General features: G+C 36.6%; 1 protein-coding gene across 5 annotated transcripts in view; it reads left to right on the plus strand.

Annotated features, from left to right (window-relative positions):
* The window catches only part of ARHGEF12 (Rho guanine nucleotide exchange factor 12), a 144,314-nt gene that overhangs the window by 58,299 nt on the left and 58,090 nt on the right, over positions 1-27,925 (plus strand). For 3 of the 5 annotated variants that reach the window (XM_059183432.1, XM_059183434.1, XM_059183445.1), the window contains exons 2-7: positions 8,757-8,780; positions 10,260-10,345; positions 11,941-11,997; positions 23,214-23,312; positions 24,776-24,825; positions 27,477-27,534. In XM_059183432.1, the coding sequence (XP_059039415.1) occupies positions 8,757-8,780; positions 10,260-10,345; positions 11,941-11,997; positions 23,214-23,312; positions 24,776-24,825; positions 27,477-27,534 (374 nt within the window). The remainder of the gene's footprint in view (positions 1-8,756; positions 8,781-10,259; positions 10,346-11,940; positions 11,998-23,213; positions 23,313-24,775; positions 24,826-27,476; positions 27,535-27,925) is intronic. The other 2 variants (XM_059183437.1, XM_059183451.1) reach the window with 1 other exon arrangement.

Here is a 27,925-nt window from a genome sequence, read left to right on the forward strand (position 1 = left end):
CCAATAATTGTTGTGTGTTGTTGTATTTCTATTTGTAGTTGTCTCTAGACATTTTTTTTATTGCTCAGATTTCTCTGATGACCCTGTGGTTGTTTGGTAGCATGTTTAATCCTATGTTTGTGTTTTCTTGTTTTCTTCTTGTAATTGATTTCTAGTTTAATAATAATGTGGTGGGACAAGGTGCTTGATGAGATTTCAGTATTCTTTAATTTATTGGAACTTGTTTTGTGGCTTAACATGTTATCTATCCTGTCAGTGTTCTATATGCACTTGAGAAGAATGTGTATTCTGTTGCTTTTGGATGGAATGTCCCATATATATCTATTAAGAACATCTGGTTTAATGTGTTGTTTAAAGTCAGTGTTTTCTTGTTGATTTTCTGTGTGGATGATTTATCTATAGATGTCTACCATTACTGTATTGTTGTCAGTTTCTTCCTTTAGGTCTATTAATACTTTATTTATTTTGGTGTTCCTATGTTGGGTGCATATATATTTATAATTGTTGTATCATCTTGCTGGATTGACCCTTTTATCATTATGTAATGCTTTTCTTTAACTTATTAAAGTATTTTTTGGGGCGTCTGAGTGGCTTAGTTGGTTAAGTGACTGCCTTCGGCTCAGGTCATGATCTTGGAGTTCTGGGATGGAGTCCCAAATCAGGCTTCCTGCTCGGCAGGGAGTCTGCTTCTCCCTCTGATCTCTCCCCTTTCATGTTCTCTCTCTCTCTCTCTCTCTCTCAAATAAATAAAATCTTTAAGAAAAAGTATTTTTTAAAGATTTTATTTGAGAGAGTGTGCACAAGTGGGAGGAGGGGCAAAGGGCGAGAAAGAGGCAGACTCCCTGCTGAAAGTCATGACTTGAACTGAGGCAGACGTCTAACCAAATGAGCCACCTGGGTGCCCCAGAGTCTTTATTTTAAAGTTTATTTTGTCTGTTACAAGCATAGCTATATAAACTTTCTTTCAGTTCACATTTTCGTGGAATATTTTTTTTCTCCCCTTTACTTTCTATCTCTGTGTTACTTCTGAAATTAGTCTCTTGTAGGCAGCATATCTCTGAGTCTTGTTTTCTTAATCCATTCAACCACTCTGTACTTTTTGGTTGGGGAATTTAGTCCATTTACATTTAAAGTAATTATTGATAGGTATGTATTTATTGCCATTTTATTAATTGTTTTCTGGCTCTTTTTGTAATTCCTCTCGTTTCTTTCTTCCTTTTTCTTCCCTTTTGTCTCTATAACCTCCTTTAGTGTTATGTACAGGTTTCTCTTCATTTTCTTTTGTGTATTTACTATAAATTTTTGCTTTGTGGTTACTGTGAGCTTCACAAATGCATCACAGTTTTTTATCTTATGTGACATCAAAAATAAACATGGGGAGTGTAAAAATGTAGTTTTAGAATGTATTCAAATTTAAGCTGTCATCAACTTAAAATAGACTGCTATATATATAGATGTTATTTGTGAACCTCAAAGTAACCACAAAACAAAAACTTATAGTTCTTAGTGAGTTCTTATATTTATATTTTTAGTACTTTTGCCTTTTGACCTTCATACTAGCTTTATAAATGACTAATCCACTACCTTAACTACATATATTATCTTTTTCACTGAGATTTTTACTTTCATGTTTTCTTGTCATTAATTAATTGCTTTTTTGCTTAAAGCAAAAAAAAAAAAATTTTTTTAAGAACAGTTTAGTGATGATGGATTCCTTTAGCTTTTGCTTATCTGAAAAATTATTTATCTCTTCTTCTATTCTGAATAGTAACCTTGCCAGTAGAGTATTCCCCCACCTCCAACACACACACCCATAGCATATTCTTGGTTTGAGGTTTTTTTTCCTTTCAGTTCTTTGAATATGTCGTGCCACTCTCTTCTGACCTGCAAATTTTCTGCTAAAAAATCTGCTGATATCATGTGGGATTTCCCTTGTACATAATAAATTGTTTTCCTCTTGCTGCTTTTCAAATTCTCTTTTTAACTTTTTTTTTTTTTTTTTAAGATTTTATTTATTTATTTGACAGAGATCACAAGTAGGCATAGAGGCAGGCAGGGTGGGTGGGGGGAGACAGGCTCCTTGCTGAGCAGAGAGCCTGATTCAGGGCTTCATCCCAGGACCCTGGGATCATGACCTGACCGGAAGGCAGAGGCTTTAACCCACTGAGCCACCCAGGCGCCCCTTATCTTTAACTTCTGACAATTTAATTGTAATGTTTCTTGGTGTGAATTTTTGGGGGTTTGTTTTGTGTAGAACTCTTTGTGCCTTCTGGACCTGGATGTCTGTTTCTTTCCCTGGGGTAATGAAGTTTTCAGACATCATTTCTTCAGATAAGTTTTCTGCCCCTTTCTCTCTTCATCCAGTGGGCTGTCACACTCCTCTAGTATATTTTTTTAGTTCAGTTACTGTATTCTTTTGCTCTCTGCCCCCTTTTTGGTACTTTCTTAAATATTCTCTTTGTTGACGTTCTCACCATGTTCATCTCTTCTCCCAAGTTTGATGACCATTTTTATGACTATTACTTTGAACTCTTTAACAGGTAGATTACTTATCTCTGTTTCATTAAGGACTTTTTCTAAAGTTTTGTCTTGTACTTTTGTTTGCCACCTTTTCCTGTCTCATTTTGTCTGAGCCTCTGTGTTTGTTTTCATGTATTAGGCAAAACCTTTCTGAGTCTTGAAGGTGTGGCCTTCTGTAGGAGATGACCCATGGGACCCAGAGGTACTGTCTCCCTGGTCACCAGAGCCAGGCTCTCAAGGAGCATCCCCTGTGTGTGCTGCACATGCTTACTGGCTGTGGTGGTGCTGTGATGGTGGCATCAGGAGTAGAGGCAGGTGTTGCCCAGCTGCGGCATGGTTAGGAACTGAAGTGGGGATACCAACCTGCGCTAGCAGGTTAAGGGGAGGTTGTAAAAATTAACAAAGTAGCATTAGCAAGGTAGAATATGACCACAAAAATGGTAGTTTCCAATGTTTCTTTTCTTGGAGAGAGTCCCAGCAGGTTCCTGAAGCTCTGGCAGTTGCTTTAAGATGAGTAATTGGGTCACCTTCACATTTGGTCTAGGAGCTTTTCAAACTGCTGCTTTTGGATTAGGTCTCAGGGCGAGTGAGTCAGCCTGCAAACCTTGTAAGAGTGGGTTCTCAATTCCCTACATTTCTGTGGTTCTCCAGGACCTAATCCCTGTTTATATTAAGTTTGAGGGGCTTAGCTCTCTGGTGCATGACCCAAGGATTGAGGTGCTCGATGTGGGGCACAAACCCCCTTGCTCCTCAGGCAAAAAAAGTTCCATTTTTTTTGAAATCCCTTCTGATTGTGGGTCCCTGTGCCTGGGGTGGGGTGTTGGCAAGAGCATGTCTCTGCCTCTCCTACCGGTCTCAAATTGGCCCTTTTATTTTTTGTTGTGAAGGCACTGTTCATCTAGTTTCCAGAACTTTTTCAGAGGAAATTGTTGCATGTTAGCTGTTGAATTTTTGTGTCCATGGGAAGAGGTGAGTTTAGGATCATCCTACTTGGCTGTCTTGAACCACTTCTCCAAACAAATTCTGAAATTGGGAATTGTGAAGTAAGATTAAGGTTTAAACCCTTATTTGCTAAGCAAAATAAGTCGTCAGAGAAAGACAAATACCACAGAGATTTCATTCATATGTGCAATTTAGGAAACAAAACAGATGAACACGGGGAAGGGAAAGAAAAATAAAATAAGGTGAAAACAGAGAGAGAGATACTAAGTAGTTTGAGGTTTCTTTTTTCTGGCAGTTCCCTTTGCTTCGTTTTTTGAAGTGAATAATTGGAATTCTAGAAAGACACTGTGTAAGTTAATGATGATACTCATTATCTCAAAGCAGAATTATTTAGAAACCTTACAGGAGATATTGCCTAAAGTAATACTATTTCAGGTTGTCCATGAGGAAAGAAGAGCCTATAATAAATAAGATGTTATTTTCATTGTGAATTACTTTTCCCAGTTCAGAAACAACCAATATCTGATTTATAATATCTGGCAGAGGCAATTAAAATAATTTAGAATTTACTGTTTGATTTGTCAAAGTATGTCTAGGAAAGACTAAGGATCATTATGTGTTAAGTTCTTCAATAAAAGTAGCAGTATCCTAAGTTATATTTAAGAATTTAATTTGAGATTGTCTTACGTTACATTCTAGTGAATCGTTTTTGGATTTTACACCAGAATTGAGCTCCCTGGTCCTTCTTTCTGTGGTTTTGTATTGCAAGGTCCAGAGGTTTAAAACTAATAACAACACCATGAAAATTCTCGAGTCATCCTTTCAGCTGTAGCTTCTGTTCGAGTCTTTATGATATAACTAATGTTTATGCCAGCTCTGCTGACAGCTTTTCATGCTTTAGATCTATCTCCCAATAAAAAGGTACAATGGTGGATAATTTTCGGATTTTTGTTTGTTTGTTTTTTCTGTCGTTTTTAGTTCTTTTAGTGAGTGTAAGCTAGACCAGTTATAAATTGTAGGTGGCGAAAGGATTTATGACTGGTATTTTTGGAGAGCTAGGAGTGTTAGTGGTCATTACTACTTTTGGCTCTATGAATCTTATTGTCCAGAGATCTAAAGTTTGAATTAAGTTTAGCTGAAGTCAGCAGTATGTTCTAAATCCCTATACTTAAGGGTACTTAAATGCCCTTTTAGCTGTTTTGTTATTTTGTGAAAAACGATACAATACTAGAGCTAGCTGGTTCATATTCACATTGGAGTAGTTTCAAACTTTAGTGTTGTGCTTCAGGATATTTAAATTATTTTCTAGAAACAGATGAAAATAAAACTTGATTTACATCCAGGACACAGAATTCTGTAATCATTCTTGATACTTTAAAGGAGATGGGAAATAATGGACTCTTGCTAAATGGTGGGTATGGTCAACACAATTTCACAGGCTTAAAAAAAAAAAATCTCTGACCCTACTTGCTAGGAAAATGAAAAGTTTAGTTGTAACCTGATCTCCCTGCTGAACAGAGGGCCCGATGTGGGGCTCGATCCCAGGACCCCGAGATCATGACCTGAGCTGAAGTCAGAGGCTTTACCCACTGAGCCACCCAGGCACCCCTGAATATTGTTAGTTTTTAAGTTTATTTTTCTTTTCTATTTAATTTGAAGTTAAGTCTCTAAAGCTCAGATTTTATTTTTGTTCTGATTTATAGTTAATAATAACTTAATGGTTATTAAGTGCTAGACAGTGCTTCTCATTTAATGCTTTGCATGTTCTAATTCTCAAAACAAATTTGTAAGGTAGGAACTAGTATAATCACTGTTTTCCAGAAGATTTTTGGAGAGCCTGAGCACCTTGTACAAGTGTTAAAGCACCTTTTAAATTGCAAAACTAGAATATGAACCTCGTTTTTTTTCTGAGGAGCCCTTGTCCATGAGGCCTTGAGATCACATGCAGTTTTCATTGACTGTAACAGTAATGGAATCTGTATTTTTTTTGTATTGTTGTTTGTCATCATTTCATGCGGATTGAGCCCTAGACTTCTCTTACCTGCAGTCTGTTTTGCAGAGTTCTTTGTCTAGAAACTCTCCTCACTGGCATGAATTTCAGTAAGCTAGTGCTGTATTTCATGGATTCCAAGGTGCATGGGCTTTTTATCCTGCCTTTTAACATTGCTAAGATCAGGATGTATCTTACAATGGAATTATTGAGAATTCTAAATTTAGTAGCTGACATTAACAGGCTAATGAAAACTTGCCCACTATCCAGTGTAGGTAAAATATCCTGAACTTAATTCTCCTCTTTGCAGTCACCCCTTATAAAGAATCATCCAGACTCCCAAATTCTTCATCAAAATTAAACCTGAGGAAAAAATATCTAATACCTTGAAGGAGATAGAGAGGGTAGGAATTAAGGTTTAAGTGTGGTATTTCTATTTTTTTTCTTTCAGGACACTTTCTTTCAGGAGTAATATCAAAGGCTTTTTTCTCATAAAAAATTATCTATAAAAGGAAAAAATGACTTCTAATAAGCTATATATTATAAGCAAATATGTGTTAACAAAAACCTTGATGGCCATTTGTAATGTTTTTAATCTAGAAGAAATTCTGTTTAACAGTCTTAAAGGGATATCCCAATTAGAAAGTCATGTATATGTATGTATTGTATAGTAAAGTGTGTGTGTGTGTGTGTGTGTGTGTGTGTGTGTGTGTGTGTGTGTGGTTAAACCTGGCGAAAACTGGAAGTTTTACTAAAGGAAATACTATTTATTGGGTTAGGGTTATTTATTTAAGTACCAAATCACAACTCCCTTTACACTGTAATAACATATTGGGAGGAGTATGCAAATAAAAACTTTGAGGAGGCTTCTATATATTGCTTCCTGGGCTTTAATATTAGAGCTCAGAACTTATAAGAAAAAGGCATCCTGAGTCAAGTGAGTAAATATAATCGTGACCTTTAAGGCTCTTGGTTAGAATTTGTGGCATTCAAGTGTGCTTAGTATAGGTAATCGAAAGTAAGGGCATCTAGTGATCTTATCCCAATGGCTCTAATTTCTGACAGCATTTTCCTTTTGAAATTATGGGTCTTCGTATTCATACTTGAGCTTCGTCTCATATCTGGAAAAATACACACATATGTAAATATGCACAGACATGTTCATTGTTGACTAAATGTCCAAGTGATTGATACGGTATTTTCAAAAGCCAGAAACAATTTATTAAGGACTTCCAACGTAATTCAGCATTCAACTACAGCTCTTTTCCTCAGATAGCTAACCAGAGGAGGTTGTTACAGTTGTATGATTGGGTTGCAGAATGGACAAGGTCTTGAAAATAGACGATTTGGGGGCCAGAATTGTTTCTTCAGCCTAGTGTTGGGCTAATTGTGGAATTTAGTGATTAGAGAAAAAGTACTTTAAGAATGTAGTAAGTCGACTGTGTTAAGCGAATTTTACTGTGCAGTAGTCCTTGTTCTTCATCTTTTCACTCCATTTTTATCCTCCTCCTTCCCCTCCCTTTCCATTCCCTCGTAAGAGAAGGCAGCTCGGGAAGCTGGTTTACAACCGTAGTCTGGGAACTTCCGGGATTCTTTACCAGAATCTCCCTGGATGTTGCAGGCCCTGACGCAAGCAGCATTGTTTTGGGGTAGGAGTTTTTATAACCGCTATCAGGAAGAGTGGCTAAGGTTGCTAACTGCAGGTATTATCCTTTGTAGAAACTCAGTTGGGAATTCTTTTCTGCCAGCTCCTATGTTCATGTCTAAATTAAAAAAACATTCCCCCCTCCCCACACTTCCCCAGCAAGTAAGGATGGACTTCCTGTTTCTGAAAATTTCGTGATTTTTTGTAATTGGTCTGTTCTCTAGAGCAGTTTACTCTTACCCCAGAACCTCTTTTCCTTGTTATCCCTGACTTTGTTGTGAGTGAACATGCACTTCTTATGAAAGTTTTTAGATTCTTTGTATTTTTCTTTGGATCAATTCTAGTTTTTATCGGAAATGGTAATTAAACTTGTACTTTAGAGGGTTTTTTTTTTTTTTTAAAGATTTTATTTATTTATTTGACAGAGAGAGATCACAAGTAGGCAGAGAGGCAGGCAGAGAGAGAGGAAGGGAAGCAGGCTCCCTGCTGAGCAGAGAGCCCGATGCGGGACTGGATCCCAGGACCCTGAGACCATGACCTGAGCCGAAGGCAGCGGCTTAACCCACTGAGCCACCCAGGTGCCCCTAGAGGTTTTTTTTAAAACTAAATTGTCTCCATGACAAATGAAATAATCATTTAAGTTATCATTGTTTTATGTTTGTTTCTTACTGTGTTTATTAATGACCTTTTTAAAAAAAAAAAAAACAGTTTTATTGATACTCTTAATAAGTCCCATTTTTGTTGCCCAGGCTAGATAATCTTTACATAACATGCCATCAGTTGTGGTCATTTCTCAAATAACAGATCTGATGAAAGGGGAATGGGAGGAAATCTGAAAACACATGTAGACTTAGTGTTTATGTGTAACGTCAAGTTCTTATCAGGAAGCCTCCAGTAATATTTCTTTCAAAAAAGGCAACCAGGAGGAAATGCAGTAGTTCTTAATAGCTTGTAGACCGGAAGAAAGAAAAGATGTACCCTTTTGTTTTCTACTTTTGGAACATAGTCTTAGTAACTGGTAGTATTGCAATGGTATTTTCTCTAGATTTATGTTATAAATGCTAAACATAAATGAGAATTGTGATTTAATTATGATCAAAGGGTAGTAGACAGGTCAATACAGCAGTAATCACCACCCAGATATCTTGGGGAATGGGGAGAGGGGATGAACAGGAAAAAACTTTCCTTGCTAGGGAAAGTGAATATAATATTTTAATGGCAATATATTTCTCTTTGCCTTAGTTTTTTAAAATCTGCAAAATGGAAATAATATCTTTATAGGTATTTTTTAGGGTTAAATGAGATAGCACTTATCAACAGTTTAGAATAGTGCTTAACATCTTGTAAGCCCTAGTAAATTTAGCAACAGCTAAATTTAGCAACAGCTAAATTTACAGATTTTTAAAAAGGAGAACCCATACTCAGTGACAGCTCATGGTAAATGCACCTGTAATTTAAGATTTAACAAAGGAGTTATTTAAAAAAAAAAAAAAAAAAAATAGCATCCAGCTTTTTACTCCAACTGTTTGCCGAATCTTGCTTTGGGAAAGTTGCACAAGGTTTATATCTCTTATTCTGCTTTAGTAGAATGAATAAATTTAATAACAGTCTTATAAGTGAAATAACTACATCTTCCCTTTTTTTTTTTCTTTGTTTCAGGTTTCCCCTCAAAAAACCTATAAGGTAAGTTGTTCAGTTGCCCTTCATACGCGTTGGTTAAATCTTAATTAGAAGCATTCCTTTGAAATTATGGCGGATTTTTATGGCTTTTGAAAATGTGGGTTTAAGTAGTTTAAAATATCAAAATGTTTTACAAATTTAAAATGTAACAGGTGTTGCATATTTTTTCTGGAAGGGAGCATTGTTTTGATAACATTTTCAATGTTTTTAATATAAGCAATTTAAAAGTTTGTTCAAATTGATAGTTAAGGTCACTCCCTATGAAGAAATTTAATTTTAAAATCTATTGTGACTGTTTTCAGTTGTGAGTAGCTTGGGGAGTGTAAATGGCTTGCCAATTTTTGATGTATTTTATCATGTGGGTAATACAGCTGCCTTTAGTTAATGAACTTTGGCAAACTGAATCAGTCTTAATTACTTTAAGAGTAAAGGAAAAAAATCCCGAATGTTCACATACGCCTATGCTCACAGCCTTATCCCCATATGTATTCAGATCCTGGGATGAAATACCTTTTCCTCAGTGCTTATTCTCACTGCTCTCTCATCCTAATTGTCATGAATATTATTTAGACTGTAGGTAGTATATCATTCCTAATTATGTTAGTACTTTTATCATTTTAGTGACAGCATGGTCCAGGATACCGATGCTAATCTTGGCATTTCTGTTAATTAGTATTGTATATATTACTGTGAGGGTCTTATTTGCTGCCCTGCTATTATCTGACCAGTATAATTGGGTAGGACATAGGAAGAATAATAATTCCAGTGTCATCTGAGCCTGCCTGACTTCTGTAGCTAGAATCTAGTGAGGCTTGCCTAAAACCAGTCTTTCTTTCTTTCTTTTTCTTTTTATTATTCTCACCCATGCTGCATTTACACTAGTGATTTTGAACCTGACCATAGTATATGTAGGGTCAGGTCGGGCAAAGTGTCGAATTACTTTCAGACACTGTTTTCTTACCTGTTCAGTGGAAGTCATAGTAACCTGTGAAGGCCACTGGAAGAATTTAAGTTATTTTATTTTATCTTTAAAGATTTCATTTATTTATTTGTCAGAGAGACAAAGAGAGAGAGTACAAGCAAGGGGGAGCAGCAGGCAGAGGGAGAAGCAGGCTCCCTGCTGAGAAAGGAGCTGGATGCAGGACTTGATCCTAGGACTCTGAGATTGTGACCTGACCAGATGCTTAACCAATTGAGCCACCCAGGCATCCCAAATATAAGTTATTTCTAAGAATAAAATAGACTTAATACTACATACTACTTTTATTATTTTTAAGCACTTTTTATAAGCAAATAACTAGATTATTTATTACACATACCATAGACTGAATTTAAAACTTCTTGAAAAATATAGGTTAGATTTGTGAGGATGTATAAGGTAAACTGAGTACTTGGATTCTCTTGGTAAGACACACTTGCAATTAAATTTTTATTCGCTTGATTTGCTTGTAGTAAATATTTGACTGCTTTACTTTAATTTAGGCATGGGAGTATTTTGAACCGAGAGTCACCAACAGATAAGAAGCAGAAAGTTGAGCGCAGTGCATCACATGATTTTGATCCTACAGGTAAAGCACTGTTTGTTCTTCCAAAGAATATTGAGTGTAGTTTAGTTCAGAATAATTTGGCTTAATAAGCTACATAACTACCTGAAACACCCAGGAGTTCTTGTTTGATCTGTTTCCGAACTCTTCCTTCCTCTTCGATGATAATATCAAACCTGTGCTTTGGGGATGAATGCAAGCATTTTTAACATCAACGCTATGGATTCCGCTATGGAAGCATCATTGTAGAGTGTATTTTATTTAAAAATAATGACAATAAAAATAGTCATTTGTCATAATTGGAGATTCTAGTCAGACCAAGGACTTAGTATTAAAATAAATCCTAAGTGTGATCTGTAGTAGATCTCATAAAATCAAAGCTCTAACAACTGCAGATTTCTGTAATCATTTAAAAATTCGTGTGTGACCATAGTAAGTTGGAGTATTAGATAAAATCCAACTTCAGGGATTACTGATCATCTCACTTTAGAGTAAGCAAATGAATAGAGACCCCTTTTTCTTCAGTCAAAAATATTCTGAGTGCAGAGAATCTTTTAAGTAGTGTTGATCTTGTCTAAGGTTTTCATGCTAGTGAACTTCTGACTATTTATATTCTTAATTTTATACAAATAGATTGAACTCCTCTTGTACAATATGGGCTTTTGCTTCCTCCTTATAAAGTCAGTCAGTATTTAATTTATAAAAAATGCTGGATAATTTCGCTTTTGTCATTTGAAACTAATAAGTGTTCTTTGTGTATATACTATTTTACTCTGTTGTATGTTCCTATGACAAAAGAGTATAGTAGGTAATCACTAAGGTGATTAATAAAGAGTATCTCTTTAAGACATTTTTGTCTAGAAATACAGTTTTAATAGAGTGTGTTTTTTGTATCCAATTCAGATGTCTCATATTTTCATTGTAAATGGTTATTTTGAAAAAACATTATAAACATTATTCTGGAAGGGAAGAAAAGGAAGTGACTAGCTAGTAATTTACTTGCATCTTGGATCATAGGTAAAAATGAAATCCTAGTCATCAGTTTATTTAGGCTTGGGTAGGGGGGTGCGTACAACTTCTGGATCTCCATTAAAAGATAATTTTTAAATTCTGACATATAATTTTGACATCATGGGGCTCAGAGGCTTTTATTAATATGATTAGTTATTATTCTTGCTAATGAGTATCTGCCCTAAGTTCATATAAACCTTAGAGTCTTGTTAGATTGACTTATCCTGTATTACTCCTCTGTGGTGTGCCCATCTCCAAAGACAGGGTCAGTGAAGTGGTATGCAGTGCTTCAAAATGAGATTATTACAGCTTTTAGTGCTTTTGTCATCTCTATGATTGTCAGATGATATATTTTGTAGACTATTCATGTGTCATGTTGTTTGAACACATTTTTATTGTACTGTCTTTTCTTCGATAAATCTTTAAAAGATGTCATTACTTGTGCTGTTCGTGACTGTTCTAAGTGCTATCACCTGTGATGTTCATACTTTGTGTTTGCACGATTTAACTTGATCATGATTCATTCCTTTTTTCCCCCATGAATTTTTCCCCTTACATTGGTCTCCATATTTTCTATATCTCTCTCCTTTTCTCCCGCTCTTGTGCAGATAGCTCCTCCAAGAAGACAAAGTCTAGTTCAGAGGAGAGTAGATCCGAGATATATGGTAAGCTAATGTAGCCAATTCAGCCTTGCACCTTTGGAGCTTGCTTCATGCTGTTTACTTTTTTGTTTTTCTTTTAAATAACTTCAGCCTTCCTTGTGTCTGCTCTGCATGGCATGACCTATTGCAGGGAAAGGGAGCCTGGGGTTTTAATGTGGCTGCCACTGGGAAGCTTAAGGTTGCTAGAAACTAACATCATAGAGTAAGAGTAGGCCACATGACCCATCTTGTCTTTCATCTTGTGTCTGATGGGAAAGTGGTGATGTCTGATATTATTGAGTTGGGCTCTTCCACTTAACATGGGTGGGCTTTGAATTCTTGGCGTCTTCTTCCCATGTCCCATTTGCTGAGTTTGGATCACGTAGAATTTCATGGCACCAGTCTTTACCTCTAAGCATAGCACTGGTGTGACTTAGAGGTGTTACCAGTTCTTTGGAATTTTTATTTGATTTCTTTTTATTTGTTTCTTTTTATTGGCCTCATCATCTGGAAATGTTGTTCATGTATGATTTACCCACAACAGCAAAAATACCTTAAGTATTTTATTTCTATGGCTTGAAGAATTTGTTTATGCATTTCATAAGTGTCCCTGAAGCTTATTCTGAATGGGCATATGTCAAAATGACACCTTTTAAAAATAATTTTCATGAAGAGCAGGTTTAAACTGAGTGGTTAACTTTTGCAACAGATTATTGAAGCACTAATATTTCTAGGCTGTGCCCTGTCTTCCAAAGATAATATAAACCATGTCTGTGAAGTTCATACATGTTTTTCCCTTTTCTCTGCACAGTTTTACCTGCCCTCTCTTCTCTTGTTTTGGCAGCCGATTAGTGCCTTGAGAAAAGTAAATAGGAGAAGCACTTCTTGGAACCCAGACTTTTAAAATAATCTCTGAAAGACTAATAAGTTATTTCTTTTTAAGAAGATTCCAAATTTGGCCTCAAAGGAAAACCAGGTTTTCTCTAAAAGAGGCAGAAGTCTGTCATATGGAAGTTTCCCCAGATATACGTGTTTCCTAGCCTGACATAACATGAAAGGAAAAAAAAATATATGAAAGTGCCCCAGCCCCCCAAGACATTTTATAATTTATATCTCCTGACACTTAAACCCATAATATCACATACTTTTTAATATTATGAGGCTTCTGTATTTGATTTTAAACCAGTTATGCTTCCATGTTCAGTAAATATAGTTCTTTGCTTCGGTTTTTATGACCAGTGCCTTTTTGTGTATAGAGAAATCTTTTACAGTAGGTCAAGAAAAAAATGTGTACCATGCTGTATGGCATGGCAAATGTATGTTTTTTCTTCCTTCCAAAGTTATTTGGCTCCTCCTAAATAAGAAATAGCTTCCAAATTTCTCAAGATTCTGTCTTTCTGTTCTATATAAAGAGCTTCCTATGGTTTATTCTCTCCTTAGGAATGTGAAGACTATCTTTATTCGCTCCCTCCTTTTCTGGTAACCTTTGCAATGTTGTATTTCACCTCCCCCACCATTTTCCTAGATCTGTGGTATGAATGCAAAAGCTTGGTATTTGCTTTGGATGCTAGGATGTTTACTTTGGATGATAGGATGATAGGTATGTATGCAAAGGCTTGCTGTTTGATTTGGATGTTAATATTTCAGTGATAGGAATATTGATACTAGTTCAGACATGCCTTTCGCTTGTTAGTAATAGAAACATTTTAAGTGGTAATGGGGAAATAAGGTGTGGCTTCTTTGTTTGTTTCTTGAAAAGCCTCGAAATACCTTTTTTGGAAGGAACTGAGCCATGGGTCTTTAAAAAGCTCTTATAAAAGGGATGACTTGATCAGAACAGAGTGAGCATGCTAACTTAAATCTCTTTGACCTTACAAATGTTTTATCACCTGTGTGATAAAACAGGTGCTTTATCACACAGCACCTCAGACTTTGCCTCAGACTTTGTGCTTCTACCACAGATGGAAAAGAATCTTGGGAAGGAGGGGGTCAAGAAAAAGCTTGGAAATAATGGGATATGACGAAGTAGAGTCACACCAACTGCTGACATTTTCTTAGTGTAGCATCTCTTAACAAGCCCACTTCTAAGTTTTGAGATTTTATACTGTCTTGGGGTAGAATTCACTAGCTCAATACTTCGACAAATGCTAGTTCTTCACTTAACAAAGTATTTATTTTGAACTCTCTTTGCCATTTTTAGAGCTGTTTTTGGTGAGATAAATTTACTTTGCTCATTTTACAAGAAAACTAAGTGTTTGTTTTGTATTGACTTCTTTTGTTAAGTTTCTGCCTGGTGCAGTAGGTCAGTATTATTCCATTTCTCCTTATTTCTCCCTCTACCTTTCGGTGTCTGTTGACCATGTTCAGATTATGTTTCTGAGCTACAGTTTCAATTATATTTCATTTTCTATTTTTCTCATGAATATCATGATGGAGAAATTTTGTGGACTTTGTGGGATATGAGAGGGTTTATGAGGGCATTTGGAGTTTGATAGCAGCCTTTTCTTGCCTTCTGTCCTGGCTTCATGATTCTAGATTCTAGATTCTAGCTGACAGGATTATATAGAAGAAAGTAAGCCAGATCTTTCTGTAACTATCTAATCTGCTGGGGCTGCTATAACAAAATACCAGAGACTTGGCTTAAATAACAAAAATGTATTTTCTCTCACTTTTAGAGGCTAGAAGTATGAGATCAGGGTTGCAGGTTCCGGGGAGAGCTCTTTCCTGCCTTGCAGACGGCCACGGTTTTGCCTTGTGCTCTCACGGTCCTTTGGTACAAGCGCAGGTGGAGAACAGTCTCTCTGGTGTGTCTTCTTCTAAGGACACTGATCCCATCATGAGGGCCCTACTCTTAGGACCTCATCTAATTCTAATTACCTGCCAAAGCCCCATCTCCAAATACCATTGCATATTAGGGGTTAGGACTCAGTGTATGAATTGGGGGAGGGGAAGACCCAAACAGTAGTCGGTAACAGAAGCACACTGTTAGTACTTAAACTATCCTGGTTAGTTAATTCAGAGTGTATTTTTTTTTTTAAGATTTTACTTATTTATTTGGGAGAGAGAGAGCGCAAGTATGAGAGAGAGAGAGAGCATGAGAGGGCAGAGGGAGAAGCAGACTCCCCGTTGAGCAGGAAGTTCAACGTGGAGCCCCATCCCAGGGCCATGACCCAGGTCAAAGGCAGACAGACGCCCAACTGACTGTGCCACCAGGTGCCCTGTAGAATGGACTTTTAAAAAACTCTTACCTTTTTTAAGTTCAGCCTTCTCAGATGTATAAAGGTTAAAGTCCCCAAGTTATTCTTTCTGCTTTCTTCTTCAGCCTGGCAGAGAACACTCTAAACATGAACCTTCTGCGTCCTCCTAAGTCACTCGCTTCCTGACCTCTTGCAGTCTGACTTCCCAACACATACTATCTGGAAGGTGAACCAAAAGATCCTAGTTGAAAATCTTTGAACTTTTTCCAGTTCTCACCTTCCTCTGAACAAACTGGCAATGCTGATATCCTTTATTTGGTTTGTTTCTGTAATAGTACATTAATCTGGTTCTTTCTTCTTTGCGGCTGTTTTGTCTTTCCTTTACTTGATTGCTTTTCCCCTTCTTATAGTTGCACACATGGTCTGTGTTTCTGTCCTTGGTCATTTCCCCTGTGTCCAGTCTTGTATTTTAAACTGTTTACTGAATATTTTTACTCTGTCTTTCAAATTTAGAATGACCAATGTGCAATTCATCCTTGTTCCCTGTGGCTAGAAATCAGTCTTCTTCGTGATCCTGATTCTTCTCATGGCACCACCATTCTGACACTCACCTAGTCTCATTTTCTTCAAGTCATCTTTGCTCCCTTTCCCTTGTTCTTGGGAGTCAAGAGTTGGCCAGGTCCAGTGGGTTCTACCATCACATTATCTTCCATCCCTCACTCTCTTGGTTCTGTCGCCGCTGTTCTGTTTAGTTTTCCATCACATCATAAGACTGTTTGCAGAGACTCATAATTTTGTTTCACTTCGATTTACTTTGATTCACTTCGATTTCACATTGATTTACTTCCTTTTCTCCGTTCTACTCTCTCTGTTAGATTAATAGGATTAAAGTAAGGATTTGGTCATGCACTTACTAGGAAAGTATGAATAGTTAATGAAGATATGCTATAATTTGTTTCTAGTTTATCATTCTGCCTTAACCCACCTGTTACTTCTACTACCATTTACCTAAAGGTACCAGCCTCTCCTCCACATTTTCCCTTGGTATTCTTTCTTTGCTCATGCCATTCCCATTGTCTTGAATGGTTTACCTCCTTTAACTCTCCATCCTATAAGGCCCGGTTCAAACACTGCCTCCAACACAGGGCTTTCCTGGGTTTGCCCCTCTCCTCTGTGGTCTAACCTTTGACACCCGGCTTCGTATCTAGTTATTTGTGTTTCCATCTGCCTTTGCATCTCGCATAATGCCTGAAACAGTTGAGGCACTCATTTAATGTGTTTTGAATGAATGATTATTGATGTCAGAATGAAGTATTTTAATAAGGAGAACTGATAACATATGATGTTGGCCCATCGTGATTGGATTTTTCTTCTCTTCAGAAAAATTTCAAGATAGAAGAAAACGTAACTTAGAAAAGAGACTCACTGCTGGTAATAGTCTAAAAGAATGAAATCAGCACACTTGGAAGTTAAAGCTTCCTCTTGCTGGCAGCATTGTGCTTTTAGAATCCAGAAGCTTCTTAATCAAAGGATTATCTGAGGTCTTCTCATAAAACATGTATGTCTGGCAGCAGTTTAAAAATGAGCTGTTTTTATGAGGTTGCACATGGTCTTTCTCCACACCCTTCCCTGAAGCTAATTCTTGAGAAGTGAGACTCAGAGAGGTTTGGTCATGTAATAAAATGAAAGGTGAAGAAAGACTGGTGTGCTTTCGCTAGAATAAATGCCGTATGGAAAGTTCAGCATGTTGCTTTGCATTTTTAACACTCCGTTTTCCATAACTTGCTGTTTGGTACTATTATTGCTTTTTTTCCAGGAGTGTATTACCGTGAAATCTGAGAGTACTTTCTCCTCTTTTTCAGAGTACCTTTTTTTTTTTTTTAAGAGTAATTAATTTATTTATTTGAAAGGCAGAGATTACAAGGCAGGCGGGGGGAGGGCAATGCGGGTGGGGGAGCAGGCTCCCTGCTGAGCAGAGAACCTGATGCAGGGCTTGATCCCAGAACCCTGGGATCATGACCTGAGCCGAAGGTAGAGGCTTTAACCCACTGAGCCACCCAGGCACCCTCAGAGTACCTTTTTATGACTTCTTCCCCTGCCCACTCCAAAGCCTTACAAAGGCTTAATTTTTTTCACTTTCAAATACCATCCTTGGTAATTATCTTTTGAGTATGAAATAGTCATTTTATGTTGGTTTCAAATACCACACTGTCAAAACAAGAAAAAGAAATGTCCTTTATTATAAAGAGAAAAAATTTAGGAAAGGATAGTATTTATATAAATTTTATAGAACATTTTTACTTCACTGATGATGTGAAGCATGAGATCTATTATTAGCTTCCAGGAGAAATAGCATAATCCTTAAGAGTTAGGAAATAAAAAATGTATTTGTAACTAGAGATGTTATTTTAGGGGAGGTGGGAAATCAGATTGTTTCAGTTAGAAGTTACGTAGGGGAAGATTAGTGTCCTTCTAAAGGTGTTTCTCTACTTTGCATGGTTTCAGGGCTATGATTTTACTTTTTCCGAAAAAGTGATTGGGTATGATTTAAAATTTCCTATATCCAAAATAAATTCAAGTTTACATAGGAAATATACATTTACCTGTCACATGCCAGGCATTATGAGAAGGGCTAGAGATACAAAGATAATAGGATCTGTAACTGCTTTCTAGGAGTGCAGTAGCACAAAAGAAGAATCTTGGTACATTGTGGTTAAGTACATGAGATGTGCACTTGTTTATCTGTACTCCATGTGCCCTTAGAAAGTAGAGCGTTGTGACAAAACAATCTTCTCTGGCACTAAGAATGATGAGAATGAAGAAGTAGCACCATGACCAAGTTTCAGGGCAGGTTGAGCATCGTCATTATCTTACTTATCAGACACTGTCTTCACACACTGTACTTGGATGCAGCTCCCATCAAAGTGATTTGCGACCATATAAAAACTCCTATTCGGGGGTAATCACATTGTATGGTAATTCTAACAGACAATAAGGGATTTAGCAAAACCAACCAGCAAACCATCGACTATATTTATATGTGTGTGTAAAAACCAGGTAAAGTAAAAATGGTGGAAGATGTTGGTTGGTTGGTTTTAATTACTGAAATGTGAAAGTGGCTATTTTGGAGTTAGGGCTCCGCTTTTAACTTTCCCTTCTTTCATAAACCATATGGGGCCTGTTATTTGTCCTATACTCTGGTCCTTCGTTAGATACAGCCATTTCCCTACATCTTGGTTGTCGTTTCCTGCCAAGATTTAAGTTCTTAGAGGGCATTAGAGGGCACAGACCTGTAGTGGTTTTGTCTTCCTCACAACACCCACAGACTGCAGTGTTCAATAACTGGTGGACAGATGTTTGATGCAGATTTGCTAAAACAAAAAAGTGGATTTTGTTTTTCAAAAAGGGCATTTCAGTAATGTGATAATTGAGTTCTTGGTGATTTTAGTGTTGGTGTATCAGTGATTTCAGTGTTAGGGATGTGAAAGTTGGAATTTATCCTCTGTGGTGGGTTAAAACAGTTTCTGGTCTATAACAGAAAGGTAGAACATTTCTCTGCAGGGGAAAAAAATCATTTTATTGGCTTTGAATGGGAAGGAACATAATAGATCTAAGCATTTGAAAGACTAGATTTCTGAATTTTGAATGGCATGGTAGCTTAGTTTTTACTTAATTATGACCCCAAATCCAAGTTTATGCAGGTGGCATAGATTCCTAGGACAAAATAGTACCATCAATTTGAATTACATAGATTCTGAATTGGCTGTATACAGAAGGCATGTTTTCCTTTTGCATTGGTCTAGTTGTTCTTACAATTCTATATGATCTTATATGTCAAAGTACATCAAGTTCTTATATTAGCAGAGTTAGAATAATAATAAATGGACAATATAGTGGGGCTGGGGAGAGGAGAAAGATGAATAGGATATGCACAAAGCTCTTTTTCTGTTCCTCCTTATCCTTTGTTTCTCATTTCCTTTTGATGTAGAATTAAGAGGGAAAGTTATCAGGCTGGACAGTTTTGAATTGTAGAAAACAGGTTTGCAAAATTCTGAAGTAATCCAACTACATTTATTCAATTTTTAGCAGTTTGTTATGATCCTGGGCATACTTGCTCAAATGGACTGTGTCCAGTAACCTTCCTCTCTGAGCTTCCATTCATCTCCAGACCCACCAGCTTATCTAATTTTTATTAATTCATGAGCAACTGAAAAAAATTTCCTTCTGTGTCTGAACACTTGCCAGTTCCTAAAATAAGATAGTGAACAATAATGGAGCCCCTACATTCTTGAAGCATATAATCTAGTTAGTGGATAAAAACAAATGGGTATCAATTGGGAATGATAATGTTACTAGGGGAATAAATAGAGGGCACTGTCTCTAAGGGATTACCTAATCTGGTCTGGGTATTGAGGAAGAGCTTTCAAAAGAAGGTGATTTATTTCTTCAGGCCTTCTTGCTATCTCCTGTATTCTAAAGTTGCCTTCTTAGAAGAAGCCCTGCCCATAATATTTTCTTGTTTGTTCCTTCCTCATCCAAAACTAATTTGCTTGTTTGTTAAAACAAAGTTTAGACAAAGGCATAAATAAGGACTGATCCTTTTAAGGAGCATTTGCATTAATGATAGGAGTTTTTTTTTTTTTTTTAAGATTTTATTTATTTATTTGACAGAGAGAGATCACAAGTAGGCAGAGAGGCAGACAGAGAGAGAGCAGGGAAGCAGGCTCCCTGCTGAGCAGAGAGCCTGATGTGGGGCTCAATCCCAGGACCCTGAGATCATGACCTGAGCCGAAGGCAGAGGCTTAACCCACTGAGCCACCCAGGCGCCCCTAATGATAGGAGTTTAACATAAAAGTGTTTTAATTGATGGAATGGATAGATGAGTAATGTATTCCTGAACAGGAAAATCCAAGGGCATTGTAGTCCTAATCATAATAAAATATTTAACATTTATGAGCCCTTATTTGTGTCAGGCATTAAGCTAAATACTTAATATATATATTATATACAAGTGAAATACACAAATGTAGAGCACGTACGGGGTGAAGAGGCAGAGGGAAAGGGAGAGAGAATCTTGAGCAGATCCCCATAGAACATGGGCCTGACACAGGGCTTGATCTCACAATCCCAAGATCATGACCTGAGCCAAAACCAGGAGTCTCTAATTCTTATATTTATTGTATTATGTACTAAAAATTAATAAAAAAATCTTCTTGATTTTATGTATTCATACCCATTCTAGTTATAGTTTTTCCCAATTACTTGAAGGTTGCAGCATTACCTCAAAGGTTGAATTCTGATAGGTTATCTTTCCTCTGCCCCCATTACCATTTACTATTTGTGGGTGAATTTGCTAATTCAAATACTGTTTGGTGGGGCGCCTGGGTGGCTCAGTGCGTTAAGTGTCTGCCTTCGGCCCGGGTCATGATCCCAGCGTCCTGGGATCGAGCCCCATGTCTGGCTCCTTGCTCAGCGGGGAGCCTGCTTCCTCCTCTCTCTCTATCCCTTCCTGCTGCTCATGCTCTGTTTCTCTCTTTCCCTCTCTCTCAGACAAATAAATAAAATTGTTAAAAAAAAAAAACAACAAATACTGTTTGGTGTGTCATAGTCTCTAGAGTTGAGGGCTAACAAATTTTGATGTGAAAAATCAACTTTCTTGAGGTATAATTTACATAAAATAAGATGTAGTCCTTTTAAATGTACAGTTGGATGAATTTTGGCAAAGGAATATACTCTTATATAACCTTTACCTTAATTAAGATATAGAACATTTCCATCACCCCAGAAGGTTCCTTCATGTCTCTTTGTGGTTATTCTCACCCTTCCTCTCCACTTGTCTGTAGGCACTACCCTGCTTTTTGTTACTGTCCTTTAGTTTGCCTCTTCTCCACTGGAATCATATTGTATGGACTCTCTTTTGTATCTGCTTTGCTTAGCATGATGTTTTTGTGATTCATCCATGTTTGTTGCATGTATGAGTTATTCCTCTTTTTCCTTGCTAAGTAGTATTTTATTATAATCGATATATAGCAGTTTGTTCATCTATAATCTGTTGATAGACTTTAGAGTTATTTCTGGTTTTTGGCTCTTAGGAACAAAACTACCATGACTGTGTGTGTAACCAGTCTTTATATAGACGAGTTTTCATTTTTCTTTAGAGTGAAATTGCTGGGTCCTATGTAAATGTGTACTTACCTTTACAAGAATTTTCTAAACTGTTTTCCAAAATGTTTATACCATTTTACACTCCCACCAGCAATGCATGAGCGTTCCAGTTGCTCCACATCTTTGTCAACATTTGGTATTATAAGTCTTTTTATTTTTAGCCAATCAAGTTAGTGTATAGTGGTTTCTCACTGTGGTTTTAGTTTGCTTTTCCTGATGACTTCAGATGTTGAGCACCTTTGCATATGCTTTTTGGCCATTGAGGTATGTTTCTTTGTACTGCATTTACTCAGATCTTTTGTTCTTTTTTAAGTAATCTTTATGCCCAACGTGCAGTTTGAACTCACAGCCCCAAGATTAGGAGTTACACACTCTAATGACCAAGCCAGCCAGATGCCTCAAAATCTTTTGTTCTTTTTGAAATGAGTCTCCCATTATTGAATCATAGAGTTGTTGTCTTTTCAGTATAATCTAGATACAAGTCCTTTATCATATACTTGAATTATGAATATTTTCTCCCATTTTGTGCCTTGCCTTTTCATTTTCTTATCCGTGTTTTTAGAAGAGCAGGTATTTAAACTTTCGAGTCCAATTTCCTAGTTGTTGTTGTTTTTTTTTTCTTTCATGGTTGCTGCATTTTGCATCCTAAAAGACCTATCCTAATGTCTTGATGATTTTCTCCTGTATTTTCTTATGAAATGTTGTAGCCTTTGTGTTTAGGTCAACGATTTGCTTTAAGTTAATTTTTTGTGTGGGGTTATGGTTTGTGTTTTCTGTACTATGATCCCCTTACTCCAGGCTTTCATTTGTAGTAGGCTCACAGACTTGTGACATTTCATTAACAGCAAGAAATACATGTATTCATTAATATGTGGTCTTCAACGTAATCCTTTGTTTTGTACATCAGGCTTATTTAAAAGGTCATGCTCTTTGTGTAAAAATTGTTATTTTGAAGAAATTTTTATTTTCAGAACATCAGTATACTTGCATTATTTTACATGTTTTATATATTGATTTTTGGTGAAACACTTAGATTCTGTAAAGCTGAAAGTACTAAATCTCTGGCTAACACAGAGTTCAGGATCTTCAGATCTTGATCTATGATCAAACAGCCCTGGGTACTAATCAGGGTTCTATGATGGGACATTCCTAAACCTTTGGTTGTGGTCTTCTTTCTTTCACCTTGCCCTGACTACTTTTGTTTGCTGTTTGCTAGAAGGAAAACAAAATCTCCTGTAGGAATCAGGTAAGTATGTGAAAGAGAGTTGGTTGAGCTCAAGGGTTCTTTATCTTTTCTACTTTTTTGTCCTTTGTTTATTTTTTCTATGAGCCCAGGTCTTTCTTCTCTTTGGACTTGTTCTTTCTCTTTTTTGGAAGAGCTCCCATGCTCTTCATGCACCTCCCTTCTTTAGATAGTCTCTTTTTCTAAGAGTGAGATTGGATTTCACTAGGATTTAACCATGGGATGCTTCTAGCCTAACATCCCCAAATGTTTGATTTTCTAGGGCTTGAACACCAGTTAGAGCACCTGAACAGAGGGCAGTGGGGAAGGTTTCATGTTACAAATAGCAGAGATGTGAATAGGCCTTCCGTCTCCTCTCTAATACTTCATCTTTTCCACTTTGCCATAGCTGTTTTTAATCTCAGAGCAATTCCACCCTGCCTCTCCAGTGAGAAACCAATACATTTGACTCTTGGCGATAGTCTCGTATTTGTTTTGTTTATGGGGTTAGTACTCTGGTTTGTGATACCGGTTTCACATGCCACCATGTGTTTCTCCAGATAGAATGTAGGTCGTTACAGTTCGTTACTAATATGTAATTATGTCTTTTTCTCTCCCATTTTCTCTTCTCTCTTTACCCTGCGGTTCTTATGCAGGTCTTGTTCAGCGCTGTGTGATCATCCAGAAGGATGACAATGGATTTGGGCTGACGGTCAGTGGAGACAATCCAGTCTTCGTACAGTCTGTCAAAGAAGGCAAGGCGTTTTTTAAAATAGTCTTGTCACTTGGGAGCAAAGAGTAAGAAGAGAAAAGCTTAATGTCTATTGCCTAGAATAAAAGAATCATATAGATTGCAGGTCATATGGCCTGTTTTGTTAAATTGGTCTTTAGTGTCCTAGTTATAGGCATGAATTCACCCCAATTGATTTTCTTTGTATGCACTAGAAAGAAATAGTCTTATTACAGTTTTAGAAACTGTTGCTTTATACATCATCTCTCTTAGAGAAGTTTGTGGAATTTTATTTCTTCATGGCACAAGAGGATTTGTTAGACCAGATTAAAGAAATGGTTATGTGTTCCAAAGCATCCACATTTCACAAAATGACAATAATAATATGTTCTGTTACCATATGTTGAGTACTTTCTTTATATTGGGTGCTGTAATTTGAGGTAGGTATTTTTTATTCCCATTTTACAGGTGATATTGAGGTTTAGAGTGGAAAAAAAAACCCCATAAAATTAATCCATGCATGGTCACACAACTAGAGAGTGGCAAAGGCACGTGTTTTTAACCATTTGGTTACTCTGCCTCTCTTTCAAGAAAATTAGCAGTACAAGACACATGAAAAAGTGCTCCATATCACTCGGCATCAGGGAAATACAAATCAAAACCACAATGAGATATCACCTCACACCAGTCAGAATGGCTAAAATCAACAAGTCAGGAAATGATAGATGCTGGCGAGGATGCGGAGAAAGGGGAACCCTCCTACACTGTTGGTGGGAATGCAAGCTGGTGCAGCCACTCTGGAAAACAGCATGGAGGTTCCTCAAAATGTTGAAAGTAGAACTGCCCTATGACCCAGCAATTGCACTATTGGGTATTTACAAACGTAGTGATACGAAGGGGCATGTGCACCCTAATGTTTATAGCAGCAATGTCCACAATAGCCAAACTATGGAAAGAACCTAGATGTCCATCAACAGATGAATGGATCAAGAAGATGTGGTATATATACACAATGGAATACTATGCAGCCATCAAAAGAAATGAAATTTTGCCATTTGCGACAACACGGATGGAACTAGAGCGTATCATGCTTAGCGAAATAAGTCAAGCAGAGAAAGACAACTATCATATGATCTCCCTGATATGAGGAAGTGGTGATGCAACATGGGGGCTTAAGTGGGTAGGAGAAGAATCAATGAAACAAGATGGGATTGGGAGGGAGACAAACCATAAGTGACTCTTAATCTCACAAAACAAACTGAGGGTTGCTGGGGGGAGGGGGTTTGGGAGAAGGGGGTGGGATTATGGACATTGGGGAGGGTATGTGCTTTGGTGAGTGCTGTGAAGTGTGTAAACCTGGTGATTCACAGACCTGTACCCCTGGGGATAAAAATATATGTTTATTAAAAAATAATAATAATTTAAAAAAAAGAAAATTAGCAGTACATGCAAATGAATTATGTTTTAAGTAATTAATTTCTTTTACAGATGGAGCAGCCATGCGGGCTGGGGTACAGACAGGTGATCGAATCATCAAGGTAAGGAAAAGACTATTATGGAATTTATTATGGTAGATTTAAAAACAGCATATATTAACCATATTTTATTTTTTTCACTTGAATTCTTATTAAAAGCAGTGCATTGTATGTATTTGTTGACTAAAAATATTCATTTATTTTAAAATTAATATTACTTTTTACTGAAGGGCATAATAAAAGGCATGAATAAATGGAATCATGCGTATTCTTAGATAGGAAAGTAACTCACTGTGATAAAGATCATTTCTCTCTAGTCTTATCTGTTAGTAAGAAAATCTCATCAAAATATATTAATATGTACCCCTGGGGAAAAAATATATGTGTATAAAAAATAAAAAATTAAAAATATGTATTTCAATATGACTGGGGAGATGTATCATTATTTGTCAAACTGATGAGTCTTCCAAATGAATTTTACAGAGTTTTATAAGAATAGCTTAAAAAAATGTTATGTATATGGGTATTGTGTGAGATGACATGGTAGGGATTAATTCAAAGCAGGTTGAGGCCTAGGTATAGGCCTATCAGTCTAGAAACAGGCCTTGAATTCTGAATAGTACGAGAAGAGTGGATTGGTCAGTCATTACTCTTGAGATGGTTGAGTAATTTGAATACTTAAAAAATTGAATCATTACATAGGAAAAGGCACAATGAATATGTATTTACAAACAACTATCTGGAAAAAAGTATTTGAAACTTACTATAGAGTAGAATACCTTGTAAAGAGCACTTTTAAATTCCTAAGAGAAGAGTAAATAAATAGCCTAATAGAAAAAAAAGGCAAAGAATTAGGATATGTCTCACCACACTTATAACAAAGAAATAGAAATTAAACTGACAGGTGAAGGGGGGCCTGGGTGGTTCAGTTGGTTAAGTGTCGAACTCATGATTTCAACTCAGGTCATGATTTCTGGGTTGTGAGATTGAGCCCCACTCTGGGCTCTGCATGGCATGGAGTCTGCTTAAGATTCTCTCTCTCCCTTTTCTCTTCTTCCCCTTTTCTCTCTCCTTCTCTAAAAAACAAAATAAAATAAAATAAAATGTAAAAATATATTTGGTTGTCAGAAATTTTAAACATTATTGATTGTATACCTTTGGCATAGTTTTTGTATGGTAAAATGGCTACTCTCATAAACTTGTCAGTATAAATTGGGTAGAATCTATTCGGATATAAATTTGTGAATATGTGTCAAGTGATATATATTTTTTAAAAAATTGTTTCAAGAGAGAGAGCAGGGGAGGGGCAGAGGGAGAGGGAGAGAAGGAGTATCTTGAGCAGGCCCCACCCCCAGCATGGAGCCTGCTGCAGGGCTGGTTCTCATTACCCTGAGACCATGGCTTGAGCTGAAACCAAGAGTCAGACACTTAACTGACTGAGCCACCCAGGTGCCCCCAAATTGTATACTTTTAAAAAGTATATAACCTTTGACCAGCCACTTTGCTTTTAGGAACTTACCTAAGGAAGTAAGTGTACAAATGTGAAGTGATATATGCACAGGGAAATTCATTTCATCTTTATCATATTAAAAATGTGTGGGCATGTCTGGGTAGTACAGTTGGTTAAGCCTCTGACTCTTGGTTTTGGCTCAAGTTGTGATCTCGGTCATGGGATCAAGCCCAGCTAGGCCCCGGGTTCAGTGAGAGTCTGCTTAAAAAGATTCTCTCTCCCTCTAACTCTGTCCCTACCCCCTGCACTCACTCACTCACTCTCTCTCTCTCAAATTAATTAATAATTATTTTTAAAAATTTGTAAATAATGCAAAAGTGCATAAATAAATGGAGGGCTAGAAAAAGAAATTACATTTCATCTACAGCTGTTAAAAAGAATAGATTAGGTCTGCGTGTGTATCTATACTGAAAGATAACCACATACAACAAAGAAGTATTTATCTGAAGGAAAAAAGGCAGTTATAATGTATATGTCTGTGGTTGTGTATCTGGTGTGTTTATGCTAGAATAGTGTCTCAGAGATTAAACTTTGTGTGTAACATTGATTATCTCTGATCGGCGTGATTAGTATACTTTCACTGCTACCTTAGACACTGATATATTTGACCTTGTAAAAATTAGTATTACTTGAAAAAGAAAAAACTTGAAAAACTAGTATTACTTGAAAAAGAAAAATAACGTTGGTTCCATGTTTGGTATTTTTTCTTAATTTTGTTTAGTGGAGAATTTGGATAACATTTCCTATAATTAGCCTAACTGAAAATTAATTTTCTTTGTAAAGATTGGGTCATGGTTGGAAAACTTCAAGTAAATTGCATATTGTGGAAATATTGTTTTTTTAATCTTTTAAATTGATTTTGACAAATCAGTGAATTTGCAAAGAGGTCTTTTTTGTTTGCAAGAGCCCTTCACTGTGAAGGACTTGTAAAACCTGTTGCATGGTATCTTTTGTCATTTTTCATGGTAAGTTATAATGTTGTTTAAGTCAAGGCCTTGTTTTGGATTCAAGTTCATTTTCTTGCAGAGTATATCTTATAGAATAGCAATAAAAGTGAATATTGAACCAAATATATACATATTTTAATATCGTTCTCTGTACTACGTTATATTATAATGGGTTGTATTATATATAATAATTCCTAAAGTCAATATATCTATTCTTAATGGAATGTGTCTGACATGCTATTATCATTTTCTTACAGGTGAATGGAACTCTGGTGACTCATTCAAACCATTTGGAAGTGGTGAAGCTAATCAAATGTAGGTGAATGTTATTCTCAATTTTAATTGGTTTCTGAATCCCTTAAGGCAAGGATCAGAAAACACTTATGTAATAAGCCAGAGAGTGAATATCTTAGGATTTGTGATTCCTATAGAGCCCGCATTGGGCTCTCTGCTCGGCAGGGAGCCTGCTTCCTCCTCTCTCTCTGCCTGCCTCTCTGCCTACTTGAGATCACTCTGTCAAATAAATAAATAAAATCTTAAAAAAAAAAAAAAAGAAAAAAACAGTCTGTGGGCCAGATTTAGTCTTGGCTGGAGTTCGCTTTAACCTTGCATTAAAGGAAAGTCTGAGGTGAAAAATTTTAATTTACTAATAACTATCTTTTGTTCACTTTATATATGTGGTTGATTATAATATCCTTGTTACTCT

Source organism: Mustela lutreola, chromosome 1 (assembly GCF_030435805.1).
Source record: "Mustela lutreola isolate mMusLut2 chromosome 1, mMusLut2.pri, whole genome shotgun sequence".
NCBI classification, from domain to species: Eukaryota; Metazoa; Chordata; class Mammalia; order Carnivora; family Mustelidae; genus Mustela; species Mustela lutreola.